Source organism: Convolutriloba macropyga, chromosome 11 (genome assembly GCF_964194025.1).
Source record: "Convolutriloba macropyga chromosome 11, txConMacr16.3, whole genome shotgun sequence".
Lineage (NCBI taxonomy): Eukaryota > Metazoa > Xenacoelomorpha > Acoela > Convolutidae > Convolutriloba > Convolutriloba macropyga.
In genome coordinates, this window is record NC_134478.1 from 46,429,258 (window position 1) to 46,444,764 (window position 15,507).

Here is a 15,507-nt window from a genome sequence, read left to right on the forward strand (position 1 = left end):
TGTAGTTGAAGTTTGCAGAGGTTTTTGTTCCGCTGAAAACTTAAATATTTCCCTGCTGTTTTTGTTTGAAACTTTAGCTATATAAAATTAGTTATTTTTGTAGCAGCTTAATAAAAACAATGGCTGTGCTAGATCAAACGTTTCTGAAATATCCTTTTCGATATATTGATTTGATGTATTATGCTTTCGAATGCGAATGTGGGAACATTTTGTGCCAAGCACAGAACAAGCAAGCTTTTCTGTTCAGATTTACTATTTTCTTTTTATTTGAAAACTTTTTGTAAACGTACAGCTGGGTGCACATCGGAACCACCAGTATTCACCCAATTTTGGGGAAAAGTGTTTCTTACCTTTTTAGTAGTAAGTAGTTTAAACTTGGCGGTAATTGGAATGGAGGTAAATTTGAGAGAATATAGCTGTGATGCAAATGGTTTAGCAGGGTGCTCAATCTAACCCTTTTTGCTGCAGAATATTTTGTGAACTTACATATGGCGGAGTACAAGTGGTGAATGTAGATTAGTGCATATTGTTCAATTGCAAAAATGGTGCCCTTTTCAGATTATTATGGGAAAAGAGGATTGGTCAGCTCTAGGGTTGCCTGCTAAACTATCTGAATTCGCTGTGAAGTTAGGTTTCTCAGAGCCTATGCCAGTCCAGAAAGCAACTATCCCACTGTTCATATCAAATAAGGTAACGGAAAGCTAAATTATTCGCTAAATTAACGGAAAGCGTTAATTTGCAAGAATTTCTGGATCTGCTCGTGTCCCCCACCCCCATTTTCTGACACAATTATAATTTGCCTTGTAATATGGCACATTACTATGTAAAAGATTTAGTAATATGTCATTTAGTAAAATAAATTGGGGGGCATAAATGTTGTGCTCACTAAGCTCGAAGGCGGTACAGAAAAGATTCCATTCTTTGCATTCTTAATTTGAGTAAAATGATACTAGGTGATTCGATTTATATGGATTCAAAATGTAAGTGTAAGTTATAGTTGTCATCGTGAAATTTACATGTATGAGTGAAAACTTTCTTAAAATTTAAGGCGCACATTATAGGATGTCGTTGTGGAAGCAGTTACTGGCAGTGGGAAAACATTGGCTTTTTTACTGCCAATTTTGAAGCTAATCTTGCATGAGAAGGAAAACGAAAGCTCAGTTACGACTCCACATTCTCTGATAATTGCTCCGACGAGGGATTTAGCCACACAAATTTTCAATGTTTCAAAGTCATTGCTAAATCAGTATGCGTTGAGGGCTTGTCTCATTCTTGGCGGTGAAAAGACATGCCAGCAAAACATGAAAAAGTAAGTACTTTTTTATAATCTTGTAACGGAAAAACGGGCTAAGTGTCTTGACCAACAGTTGTCTAGAACAGCCAGTGGAAGTGCTTGTAAAATTTTTAAATTGTTTGAAAGAAATTTTGTGCAATTAAAGCCATATCATCAGCACACCCGAAACGCCAGACTATATCTAAGGATGCGTTGTTTGTAGTGTCCTGTGGTGTTTATTAACGCATTGGACGTAGTTCCGTTCTGGCTATCTGACATCCTTTTCTGATGCAATGAACCAAATATAGCTGATTGTGCTGCTATTAGTATAAAAAGGGTACATATGCCCTCAGCTTTTTGTGGCATTTTCACGATCTTCAAGTTAATTGCATTGCGGAAAACTGGCCTGGTGAGAAAATGATCCTGGAATGATTTGATTACTGCACTCCCAAGTCAACAGCTTGTTTTCAGGAAAGGTCACGTAAATTACACAACAACCACAGTCCAGCTCAAGAAAAAAATAATCCAATGTTTCAATATAAAACCACGCTGAGAACAATTAAAGCAGCAATAGATCTCAAGCGAGGTTTCGACACCGTCGACATAAAAAATCTTGATCATCGTGGATTCCAAAATGAGTGCAAGCACCAAAAGTTCGATGGTTCTTTCTGAAAAGCAGCCAATATTGGACCAGGAGTACCCGTGGGAACTGTTATTTCTCCATTATTCTTATGTTTGCTTATAGCTTTCCCGAAAGCCACATATAGTGCTATGCTCGTTGTTCTATCGTATATATTAAACGCGTGAGCTCTAAAATGGGACAAAATTTTTGCATGTTTAAGGGGCCTCTCGAAGCGCATGTTTAAGAGCCGCATCGAGCAGCATGGTTAAGCGAACATATCGAGAGAGGTCAATGACCTAAAAGGCTCAAAGTAGATGGGTGAGAACCGAACCTGGGACAAAAGACTGTTTGTCAGGTGCAGTTACCACGAGGCTATGAGGGCTTGAAAGTATGCTTGCCCAGAAGGAGGATTTACTGTCCTAGGTACTACGTGTTTTTTAAATGCTCCCGAACTAAATTTGAAGTTCTTATTGTAAACGTGTTTTTCTGCTTTTTAGATTGTAGTTTTAGCTTTTTAGAATCTGCTCTATTCTAGAACACTCTTAGTTCTCAACTAAGTTTTTCACGCTTAACTTTTTGATATTGAGTGATCTCAAATGCTCTCAATCTGAAATATGTTTATTGATACAATAAAAGCGATTATGAGAAACGATGGTATATAGTCAGTCGTTATAGCGCAGTTGGTAAAATGGAGGACTGCTATTCTGAGGGTCGAGAGTTCGAACCCGTGTCGGGTACTCTCCCTTTTCGAGACATGAAAATTTCTAATCAACCCCATGCCGCCTGTTTTTCGAGAGCACTTCTTGCGACGCTGAGTCATTTTATGTTCCTGTGTGTGTTTGGGGGATGAAAAATGCTAATCCTTCCTATATATTAAACGCGTGAGCTCTAAAGTGGGACAAAATTTTTGCTTGTTTATGGGGCCTCTCGAAGTGCATGTTTAAAAGCCGCATTGAGCAGCATACGCTGATTTCATCAGAATCGTATAACAGCATAAAATTGGAAATGGCATCACAATCATTTAAGATCTGTGACGCCATTTCCAATTTTATTATGCTGTTATAGAGAAAATCATTCGTTCATGCAATTTCAACTGAATTGCCAGTGTGACGTCATTTTTCAGTGTGTGACGTCATTTTTCAGAGAGACTTACAAGACTTGCAAAATTTACAACCAGAAACTTGCGTGTGTGACGTCATTTTTCAGTAAGTTTCTGGTCTAACGTGACTTACCTTACTCTCAAAAATCATTTTCTCTCTCTGAAATTGTATTTCTTTACTATAGTTCAAAGAGTTAAGGTCAAATGAGTGCATGTCACTCTAAATGATGGGTATTTGAGGGCATCTATTAGATGTAACAATAAGTTAAACAGATTCTTAATCCAATTATAACATAAAAAGTTAAAGAAGGATTTTTGGTCTGTTTTTTATTTTTTGGGACTGCAGGTCTACGAATATTACGGCTTTTTTTCTGGCAATCTGCCAGCTATGTTTAATTTTTTTTGAGAGAATTGTCCTCAGATTGCTTTTATTAGGTTAGCCCAAGAAATTGCACTTCTTTACAATACTTCTGATGTTTTGAGTTTGTGGTTTCAAACATCAGAATAGGAATTCTTATCTCACGAATAGTTTGAGCGTTTTTGATGCGAATTGCTTGTTAATTATAAGTTTCATACATTTGATTTTCTCTCCATTAGATGCCATTTTTTAAAATTGCTGGACTTACTGATGCCGGTCTTTGATATGGGCTAGCTTTTAATACAGGCAAGACTAACCAGTGCTGATTTACAAGATATACCACAGTCAGTGGCTGTTATGGTTCTACAATTGACGTACATGTTTAACCTTTAATAAGGAACATTTTTCGCCCACCGATAACATGAAGTCATTTTAGTTTTCTAGGACGAGTTCAGAAACCAGCGCATGTGGTCATATCAACACCGGGAAGATTCGCGGAGTTGATCCAGTTGAATGATAAAGATTTCAGTTTCAAAAGCTACTTCCGAAATCTGCAGATGTTGATTTTGGATGAAGCTGACCAACTTCTGGATCTGGGATTTCACGAGGACCTCACTATCATACTTCAAAATCTTCCCAAACAAAGAAGAACTGGATTATTTTCTGCAACTCAGACGGAATCTCTGGACGATATAATAAGAGCCGGTCTTAGAAATCCAGTTCGTGTTACAGTACAGAGTAAATCATCTTCAGAAGGCAAATCAGAGGAACCTGAAACTGCAATGGTCAGAACACCTGCAAAATTGGATAATTTTTTTGTCAAGTGCACCGGAGAAAATAAGTTAAACTTGCTTCTGACATTTCTCGGCGAGAACTCAAATTCAAAGATCCTGTTATTCATGGCGACGTCTTGTCAAGTTAACTATTTTCGGACGTTTCTCTCAAAATTCCTACCGTCAATGACTTTGCTTATGATTCACGGGAAAATGAGGAAAAAGCGGAATCAAGTTGTGGAAAAGTTTCGTAAACTGGAAAAAGGAGTATTGCTTTCTACTGATCTGATGTCACGTGGGATTGATATTGAGAACATTGATTGGGTGCTGCAATACGACCCTCCGAGTTCAGCTTCAAACTTTGTTCACAGGTGCGGGCGAACAGCAAGGGCCGAGAAACATGGAAGTGCTCTGGTTTTCTTGATGTCTAACGAGGAGGAGTAAGTTTTATCCCAATTGTTTAATTGCTCTCGAATGAAGTTTGAAGCAATCATTGTAAAAATGTGGGTTTTTTAATGCAAAATTTGCGTTTGAATGTTTTCTAGAACATTCTTCCGATCCACTTCTCGGATGACTTTTTCACGCTTGATTTCTATTGCGCCGGAGGGAGGGGGATCGAACCCTCCGTGGTCGGAAAATTTTGCAACCATGAAAATTATCTAAGCTACAGTTCCCTGTGAATTAAGTTGCCTAGCCACGCCGGTCGCTCGAGAGCAATTTCTCCGACGTTAGTAAGTGTATTTTTTGTTGCCCTCGAACGAAGTTAAACATTTATAGCCGTATTTTTAGTGCAAAATTTTTTGCTCGCTCGACCGTTTTTTTAATGTTCTTTCGCTCGCTCGAAAAATTTTGTCGAGAGAAACGAGATAAACTAGAGACCAAGGTCATTAAGTGTGTGTAGCTCTTAGAGCTTCCGCAGGCTCTAAATGTGTGATTAAACGAAGCTACCCGAAGGAGCAGAACTTCATGGTGCGAAGGGTAATTTTAAATTCAGCAGGTTGGGTACCGGCCACCTGTCCTTCATTTTTTTGCGCTGCATGATTAGCAATTCTCTGCACAATTGTCAGTGTTAGTTGTTTTCAACTGTCTGGAATGAAGACACTGCCTCTCATACGCTGTGGAATGTAATCCTGAATCACGGGTAGGTTATCGCGGCTGAGCGCGACCACCGACCCGCCAATTGGAAAGTTGTTTTGTTTTTAGTCTAATTCGGCTGAATTCCATAGTGATGGTTTTATTCTATGCGCTTAACGGTCTATGGGTATTTGCGGAAAGTTACTACTCCTCTCTGATTGGTTCACGAATTGCGTGATGAAACTCTTTTAAAAAATAGTCCCCTTTTTGCAATGGGGGCAATTGTTGAAAAATCCCATTCGACTGCTGCTTTTCAGCACGTTAATTGTTGAGCTTGGAATCGTTTCAATACACTAATCGCTCGGTATGGAGGTAAACAGTAGTTTAATGTCCTCGTATTTGGTATATGTTTTAGCTATGTCGGATACCTCGAAGTTGCGCTGAAAGCCCCTCTGAAGGAAAAAGTTATCACGCCTTCACCGGAATTCAACAAGTCGGTGGATCAACTAAAAATTTACGCTCAAGAAGACAGAGCAATACTAGAACTTGGAACCCGAGCTTTTGTGTCTTACGTTCAAGCTTACAAGAAACATGAATGTAGTTATATATTCAATATGAAAAATCTGAATTTCGGTGAAATCGCTAACGGATTTGGTCTCCTAAGACTACCTAGAATGCCTGAATTGGGCAAACGAGATATCTCATCTTTCCAAAGAACTGAAATTGACACATCTCAGATTAAATTTGCTGATGAAGCAAAAGAAACAGAACGACTTCTTAAACTCCAAGAGCCAAAGAAGAATGAAGGTCAATCATCAAAAGCAAAAAATGCTTTAAAAATTAAAACAGAAAAAAAGAAACTGAAGAAAAAGCAGCAATTAAAAAAGGGTAAAACGACATTTACAAGCGAAGAGATAGAAGAGCTCATGAAAGACAGTTCATACCTTAAAAAGTCAAAGAAACGAAAAGTTGAAGATGACGAATTTTTGAAAGATTTGCAATGTGATTTGGATTGATTTTTGCTATTATGATATAAACAGTTAAAAGCTGTTGAATTGATTTTCTTTCAAATTATGGTCTAAGAATTTATCAATGCTGTTTTTTTGCTCCCTAACGATTACGTTTAACAGATAAAACCTGACAAAGCGAAACATTTGGAATGTTTGAGTTTGTTAGATCTAAAGGAAAAACTAATTTTTGGCTTGGTTATGGCTATATCAAGGTTTAGAACGAGAAAAATTTATTTAAAGAAATATTTTAGTTGACTCTGTCAATTGACCTAAAAAGGACGTTTGTATCTTTTACTTGGGTCCTTTATTTCTTTTTTTGTGCATTTTTTTACTGGATCGTTTTCTGCCTTACCATCTTCGGAAGCCAGATAAATTTTTAAAGCCCGAAGGCGGTTAGTCTTTATGCTGTGATTCGAGAGATTTTCTTGTCTCTAAATGTACGGGTGACCAAAACGGGTGAAGAGACACAATTTCATGGTTTAAGAAAAATGCTCCCGCTTTATGCCCTTAACCGAAACTAGCTGCAGAGCATTGGTTTGAGAGCAATGCGAAATTCGTCAAAAATTTTTTATGTATGTACGTGTCAAATTTTTAAAATGCATTGCGCGTATCTCATGAAGCTCTAGAATCAATGCCATAAAGTACCAATGAGGAAATGTTGCAGGTTGAGGCTTATTTTTTATTTTGCAAATTTGTCTCAAAGCTTGATAAGCAGTGACAATCTTCGTTTAGGTCCAAAACCAGAATCACGGATAACATTTCTGTTTTTTTCGCTACTATTCTATGAGTGTCTGAAGTGTGCACACATTTTCAAAGGTTCTAGAGAACTTACTGAGAACATTTTTTTCTGATTAGCTTCCACTTTTAGTGTAACTTCGGAGATATGGTCATAGCATAGCGAAGAAGACGAATTGTTCGTGCGTGAAAATAAATTTTAACAATACTTTAATTTTTTTTATTAAAGCCGAGAGGTAAGGTGTGTGGCATGATAGCCGAGAGGTAAGGTGTGTGGTTCACACGCCATTGATTGAGAGTTCAATCCCCTGCCTCCGTGAAGTTGTGTGTGTGAGGATGAGCTCTTACTTAACCATAGCTTCAGGTTGACCATAGCCTGACCAATGTTGGTTGCAATGATGGTACCTCGTGAAAGTTTAAGATCCAAAAAAAAGTGACTATAGTGGCCACAAAAAGAGCTATTCTGCTCATGAAAAGATCGCGTGAACGTTTTTGCTTGAACGTTTTTCCGCTTTTGTTTTAAAACATTCTTGAGTGACTTTTTCACACTTATGTTCTTCATTTTTGAGTGATCTTAGTTGCTCTCGTTCTGAATTGCTCAAGTCCGTTGTTAAAAGCGATTTTGAGCAAAAGGAAATCAAAGGCCTTGTAGCTGAGTGATTAAGATGTCAGACTGCCAACCTGGAGGTTACGGGTTCGAACATCTATCAAGTCGTTTTTCTGCACGCCTAAAATTTTTCTAAGCTGCACTCCCTCTAAATTAAATTGCCCCGCCTGTCATTTGAGTCAATTCATGCGACGTTATTCAGTTTACGTCCTTAATTGACATTGACTGAATTCTTTGAACTCTTAATCACTATCCCGACTTGGCTGTGACTATACGAGGGAAGTACAAAGACCGCTCAATATCGACAACCTAAATTGCCCTGAGTACTCAGTCGATGCCATTAATAACTGCAAAATATCTAACATTGAAATCAATGATATATTATTGTTCACAGCAAAATAATAATTTGCTGTCTGAAAAATATGTTGAGACGCGAACTTGCGGTTTATTTTTTACTCCATCTTGAGGCATTTTGATATTTGTAGTCATTTCGGTTATTTTACAGCTTATATTTTCTGATTTCATCCCCGTTTGTAGCGGACTGATAGGTTATTTTTAACAGCTTGTAATAATTGTTTTAGTCCTGTTGGTCTTTATAATGCGATTCTTTTTTCTAACGGCTTTTCGTCTGATCATTATTTTGATCATAAAATCATTGTGTTGAGAGATATTTTTTAATGGTTTAGAGCCCCCTAACATCGCCCTCCATCCCCACCTTATTCAAACCAATCCCGTTGTCTTAAGACCCACTACGCTCAGATTTCTTTGTCTTTTAGTGAAAGTTTTAAAATTGAAAAGATGTTTTTGGTGAATTACGGGCCTCCCATCTAAAAGTTAAGTTCTTGAAAAACTAAATGCTTAAACAATTTATAAAATTTTTTCTTTGCATTTGAAATTTGTCTTTGGTCATGGTTTTTATTGCTCAGGTAGAGTCTAGAAAAATGAATTTACTCACTAAGAACTAATATTATGATCAGTAATAGATTTCATGAGGTATAACAACGTTTTTCGAAAAGGAAGGCTAGTGATCGACTATATAGAGCTGTGTTAGGTGCTCAATCTCATCTCTAATTAATTGCTTTTCTCCGCATTTCTTTATTTTTTGTGTGGATCAGTTTATTATTATTCAATACTGTCCCCAGTTAAAGCTCGTTTGATTTTTCTCTATTACAACTATTTTTGGTTATTCAAGCAAAAACTTTTAAGGGATAAGTAATATTGATATTTATACGTTTTCCATTTTTTCCGAAGTGCAACAGGTTAGAGCTAATTTTAATTAATTTTTTTGTTGCTAAACAAATCTTCTTAATTTCTGCTCGAAAAAAGAAAATGCCCACAATATTTATAAAAATTATGTAGTGAAGCATATCTTTCAATTTCATCTGAAACATTTTGACATTTCTCTTAAACATTTTTAATGTTCAACAATTTTAAGCAGCTGAATGTTATATTTTTTACTTCTATGCAGCGGAGTAAGTTTTTGCAGCTTACTCCCACTAATATTGATTATAAACAAGGAGGCGCGGTAATGTGCGTGTGCACATAAAGTTCCGACCCCGCTCATCTTTTTTAATAGCCGCACAGCGATAGCTGGGGCTATTATTGACTTCTCTTGGTTTTTTTTATTTCGTCGTCATGATTTTTGTTACGACCATATGACGTCACAGCCACTTTTTGTTAATTCGTTCATGCAATTTCAACTGAATTGCATGCGTGACGTCATTTTTCGCTCTTAGTTGAGCGATTTTTTTTGTTCATTCGCGTGATAAAATTTTTGGTCACACTTGACTTACTTCACTCTCAAAAATGACTTCCTCACTTTGAAATTGACTTTTATTTACTTTAATTCAAAGAGATAAGGTCAAATGGGTGTGTGTCACTCTAAATGAAGGTTATTTGAGATCAGCTAATAGAGGCAGCAATAACTTATACAGATTTTTAATCAAAATATAACAGATCAGCCTTCAATGAAAAGACAAAATTTTTGGTCTGTCTTTTTTACTGTTTTTTTAGACTGCCGATCTACGAATCTATTGTGGCTATTTTCTGGCAATCTGCCAGCTATGTTTCACATAATTGTCTACCAAATCAGGAAGATATTAAAAAAATAACATATCGTTAACAAACTACAAAATGAGAGCAGATGAGACCTGTCATTAATGACTACCAGAAAAGACAGCGAAGAAATCAAATTATTACAAATAATAATTACGACCAAAAATCGTTGTCCATTTTTTTAGAAACCATTTGTAACGAAATCGAAGTGGCATCAGAAAAACAGTACAAAAGGAGAATAACCTGTACTTCATTAGAAAAAATATGGGACTTTTCCTCAATGCGACTTGGTAACAAGTCGACAAGAAATGAGCAAATTTTAATAAAACGGTCCGCTTTTTTGAAAAGAATTAATTCCAAACTGATTGGAAACAGTATGCATCAACTAAAATCATTGAGATTCATTGATTTTTCAATAGAGACTGAGTGAGATCTTTCATTATCCAAGACATGTCATACGACTAGAAAAAAAACGACAAAAACAGGCAAAAAAAATCAAAATTTGCACAAAAACAGTGTCCCAGCCAATTAAAGATTAAGTTGTTCACTAAGTACAAGCTGTTAACAATTTTTATTGTTTTTTTTTCAAACGGACAGAGGACTGCCGATTATTGTGATACTGTGAAAAGAAAACATAAACCTACAAAAGTGGGCGAATACGTAAAAATCATTAAAAATTTTATGAGAACTCGTTGTACCAAGACCATTTGAAAACAAAACCGTTTTAAAGAGCAAATTTCAGTTCAATAGATAAGTGATGTGACTTGTCTGTAGAGATATTAAGCTTCAAGTTAACAGAAATAAGATTGGCAAAGCTCAGAAACACATTATCTTTTTTAAAAAGAAATATTTTCAAATTTCATGGCCAACAAAAGCTTTCGACTAAACTGGTAGACAGTTTATTTTGCAACTTGTTCGAAAGCTAATTGAGCCTGTTATTAGTGAGACTAAATCATAAGACTATGAATAATGACGCTAAATTACTAAAGGGATGCAATATTGTAAAATAAGAAAAGCGACGAAAGTCAACAAAAAGGTATAAATTGAACAACACTTACACTTCTATTTGAAAAAAAAGTTTATCTGAAAGTCAATAAAACCATTAGCTATTATACTGATATCAGTTATTAAGTTAATTTATATATCTATAGGTGGCCATTCAGACCTTTTATTACCCAATATCTGGCATAAGACAACAAAAATTAACAACAAATACAGATTAGTTTGTATCCTATATGAAAGAATGTTTGAGAATAGGCTGAAAGTTGACAGAAATAAGATAAAAAAAATGACAATCTAAGAAAATCACTGAAATTTTCTTTAAACAAGTGTATTGAAAGAGATACTGGATAACAACCTGATGCGTTGTAGAGGTTCCCGTACACCTCTTGAAGAAGCAATTTGGATCTCTGATTTGTTCAACTTAGTGATCAGACTGCAAAAGAATAACAGTTGAAGGCAAAACACAAGAATTCAGTTAAAGTTTGCTGAAACTCTTCTTCAACGCCATTAAAACCATAAGGTTCTCTGAAAACATAATGTATCTACACTTGGCCTCAATTTTACTTAAATTGAGAGCTGTCATTGATGGAGCACTGGATTGAAAATTTTGTCAGTAATCAACATTAATAAAACAATAAAAGCAAAGTATTGTCGAGTGAGCTCCAAAATAAAAATTTTAATATTTCTGATTGTTAGAATCCATGATGTTATCAAACCTATCCCTGATTTTGGCTGGCGTCAACAAACCAAGCAATTGTTTCAAATTTTTGCAAATTTGACCAATTATTAAGTGAAATATCTCAAAAATCAAAAAAGAATGATGCCTTTTGTATAATTATCGAGTTAAATTTGAAAAAAACGGCAAAATATTAATTCCAGAAGAATTTTATAGGGACGCGGCTTTCAGCTAGCTCTCTCTGAGAGTTTGCGAAGATTGTGTCAGCGGTTTCCAGGTGTCTAATTTCGGCGAACGTAAAAGTGGACCAAAAAAGCATATTTTTGTGCAATTTTTGATGAAAATGTCTGAATTTTGAAAATGTTATCAAAAGTTTTAGCCAAAAATTCTCCAATCAAACAAGTCAGCAACGCCGCTCTATCTCTGAAAGTAACAATAACACTCAGAAAAATTGAGCCAATTATTAGCAAAAATTACGGAAGATGTGAATAAAAACTGTCGATTTTCCCAAAACTTTTAACCTCAATAACTCCCTGTAAAATTCCAAATTCGAAAAAATCTTTCTAAGTATATATTCTAGGATGTACGTGCTTTTTATTGATACCACTCACAAATCCCTGCGACGAATATATCGATCGGCCAAAGTTGACTGAACAAAAAAACCCATTTGAGTATATAGTTCCTCCCTGACCATTAAAGTGGGTGTCGGAAAAAATAGAGCAATGCCTAGCAAGGAGGCTCAATAATGTTCGTTCGCACATGATCCGACCCGAGCTTATCTACATCTTTGACTTAATTGTCAACCAAATGAAGAGATAATCAAAAATATATGTTTGAGTTAGAAAAATCTGTACACACCCAACTAATTGAATTACATAATGCCATGCCTCATTAAAGTGCTCACGAGATCCACCATAAAAAAGACTACGCCAAAGAAAGCAAACAACGAAATCAGCAAAAACAAAAATTTCACGGCAAAATTGAATATCTGAAATTGAATATCTAGATTTCAAAGCACCTTGTAACAACGTCAAAATACAATCAGATAAAAGCTTAGCTATAGAATTTTATTTTTTAAACTACACAGCAGATGTGACTTTTTAAATGGGACTAGGTAACAAGTCGACAGAACAAGAAATAATGAGGCAAAATTCAAAAATCAATCAACATTTTTAAAATTGTTTCATAACTTCTTACGTCTCAAAAACCCTTAGCCTTTAAAGAAATAATTCTTGATAAAGTAACAAAAAAGTCATTACAAAACCGATAAGACCTGTAATTGTTTAGATCAAGCCATAGAAACGAACTGAAGTTGTAGAAAAATTTAAAAAAGCAAACAGATTGCGAAAACACAAATTATTGAAGCCATTAAAATCATTAGCTTTTTCTGAATATTGCTTTTCTCATTTCAATTATTATCTATACTAATTCCGCTAAAATTATATTGAACAATTTCACTGTGTCCTTATTTGAAAGTCATTGGTATCTGTTAATACGCGAATACGCTAAAAAAGCATCGTTCTAGCAAAGAGCAACGAAAACCGAAAAATTAAAAAAATATTTTGAAAACGCATATCGTTTTCAAAAAAATTTTTTGAAAACGAATTTATAAACGAACTTGAAAGCTATTCGCTATGAACTGATAAACTTATTGGATTTTATAACATAATTTATTCAAACCTCAATTAGAAGCTTAGGGGAACTCTCAGCGTTTGACGACAAAAAGAATAAAAAACAGTCAAAAATAGCAATGTAAAAAAGAGAGAAAAGTGCCGAAGCCGTAAAAAGTGAACTTTTCTGTAAAAACTTTCTATATTCAATTATTTTTTTAACAGCAATGGGATGCTTCTTCGTTGAAAAAATAAATGATTTCAGAAAAACACGTAATACCAACGCCATTAAATTCAATAGGAAATCAGTAAATACGCTAAATTATGCATCAATGGGAAGACTATGATGTTTGTCACTCATAAGTCATTAATAGAATATCACAATAAGTCTTATGCTTATGAAAATAACAATTACAGGCAAAAACCAAAAATTCAATAGAAAAGTGCGAGAAGAAATTGTCTAAGCCATTTGAACCATAAGCTTTTCCCTGAAAACTTTCTCTATGATTCATTGAACGTTTTTCTGAGCAAATGAGAACTATCATTATTATGATGTTATTAGATTTCAAAAGGAACCAAATTAACGAGAAAAATATCCAAAAATTAAAAAAATATATAAAAACTAGTGGCATCAAAGTCATAAAAAAATAGTTAGAGATCAAAATTGCTATCCAGATTATTTTTGGTTGCAGTAGAAAGGAGAAAGGTCCTGTCTCTACTCAAAATGACATAGAGTTAAAAGAATAAGTTTAAGGTCGGTCAATTTTCAAAAATTTTTTTAATTGTCTTGACGGCCATTGGGTGTCCACTCAAAGCACAAGATAGGTTTAATTACTGATCATTAAGGAGTCTATTGCACGTTTAGTTAACGAGTCTATTCTATAGGACCTAAACAATTTAGTAAAATCTCAAAAAGAAAATAAAGTTTTCTTTAATAATTACGATAAGTCAGATTATAATCCAAAAGAGAACAAGTGCGATTCCTTCCGTTCATTGGCTTCATTTGACAGTAATTGAGGTTCATCCTTAACGGAATCTTCAGAAAGTGACTAGTCTATAGGTGACTTCGAAAAACAATAAAAAATGCGAAAAGTTTTCTTATAAAAACAGCTCTCAAAGAGAATTCGAGTTTTATTTTTTATAGTGAACTTACCCCCATGTGACCAAAACTAGCTGTTTTGTCGTCTTTCGTCTATTAGGAATGAAAAAATGTTTCAGTTAGTAGCGTGAAATGTCTTGAATTTATATTTTTATAGAAAAAAATCTTAATTTGAACGAAAATTGGGCTAAAAGTGAACAAAATCATGGCAAATGTGCTATATTCACACAAAACTTTAAACCTCGATAACTCCTCGGAAAAAACGAAATTCAAAAAAATCTTTTTATTCCTGACCCTACGATTGATGAGCTTTTTAATGATACCACTCACATTTCTCTGCGATGAATGTATCGATCGGCCAAAATTGTCTGAACAAAAAAACCCATTTGAGTATATAGTTCCTCCCCCCACAAGTGAGGTCGGAACAATCAGCCGAGGCAGATGGAAGTTTCTGGAAAGCGTACGGACTATGGAATTTAAAGTTATTTGGAAAATTGAAAACATTGCGATGGAAAAAACAAGGAAACATATTGACCATTTAGATGTCTGACCGCAAAACCGGTATAATTCAGTTTTTTAAATTATGTCTTTTCCTGGATCCTGCTGAAGGAAAAAAGTTGTTCGAACACCTGGTTTCTGTAATAGCCTGCTTACATATTGGTGTGTTGCTATATATGCTGCCAAATAAGTATGTGAGAACTCTGTGCCGCGCAAGTAGTATATCATGAGCAAGAGTGGCGGGGGTAAAAAGACGTACCTATGTATAAAGATTACGTATAGCCCATATTCCCTCAAATCCCAAAGACGTACCTCACAGCATGATACCCAAGGTGTTCAAGCGAGGGGGATTAGCAAGTTAATCCCTTAATATTAAATTAGTAAGGTCATTCACTCATTCCCATATTGCACTTTATTAATGTAAATTTCCAAAGACGTACCTCACAGCATGACACCCAAGCTGTTCACACGAGGGGGATTAGCAAGATAGTGCCTTAACAACAAATCAGTAAGGTCATTGACCCCCTACCATATTACACTTTACTAATTACAATTTCAAAAGACGTGCCTCACAGCATGATACCCAAGCTGTTCACACGAGGGGGATTAGCAAGTTAATCCCTTAATATTAAATTAGGTCATTTACTCATTCCCAAATTGCACTTTAATAATGTAAATTTTCAAAGACGTACCTCACAGCAGGACCCCCAAGCTGTTATCTCAAAGGGGATTAGTTAGGTAATGTTTTAATATTAAATTAGATAGGGCGACTCATTTACACTACGTACGGTTTACGTGATTTCCAAAGATGTACCTCACAGCATGATACTCAAGCTGTTCACACGAAAGGGATTAGCAAAATAGTGCCTTAACATCGAATCAGTAAGGTCACTGACCCCCTACCATATTAAACTTTTATAATGTAAATTTTCAAAAGTGTACCTCACAGCATGATCCCCAAGCTGTTCACACGAGGGGGATTAGCAAGATAGTGCTTTAACAACAAATCAGTAAGG

The 15,507-nt window shown here is 35.4% G+C and overlaps 2 protein-coding genes across 2 annotated transcripts in view; both read left to right on the top strand.

Moving 5' to 3' along the window:
* LOC142349975 (dnaJ homolog subfamily C member 8-like) overlaps window positions 1-15,507 on the top strand; it is a 440,478-nt gene that overhangs the window by 290,675 nt on the left and 134,296 nt on the right. The window lies entirely within an intron of this gene.
* On the top strand, window positions 563-6,297 carry LOC142350012 (ATP-dependent RNA helicase DDX55-like). The gene is made up of 4 exons (XM_075401904.1): window positions 563-690; window positions 1,062-1,309; window positions 3,789-4,565; window positions 5,615-6,297. Exons 1-4 carry the CDS (start codon window positions 565-567, stop codon window positions 6,213-6,215), a joined length of 1,752 nt encoding a protein of 583 aa, XP_075258019.1. The 5' UTR covers window positions 563-564; the 3' UTR covers window positions 6,216-6,297.

Excerpts from the sequence above, each read along its gene's own strand:
- LOC142350012 (XM_075401904.1), top strand. The coding sequence starts at position 565 with ATGGGAAAAGAGGATTGGTCAGCTCTAGGGTTGCCTGCTAAACTATCT. Across the intron at positions 691-1,061 it reads CACTGTTCATATCAAATAAG|GATGTCGTTGTGGAAGCAGT; the intron begins GTAACGGAAAGC and ends CGCACATTATAG. Across the intron at positions 4,566-5,614 it reads TTGATGTCTAACGAGGAGGA|CTATGTCGGATACCTCGAAG; the intron begins GTAAGTTTTATC and ends TATATGTTTTAG.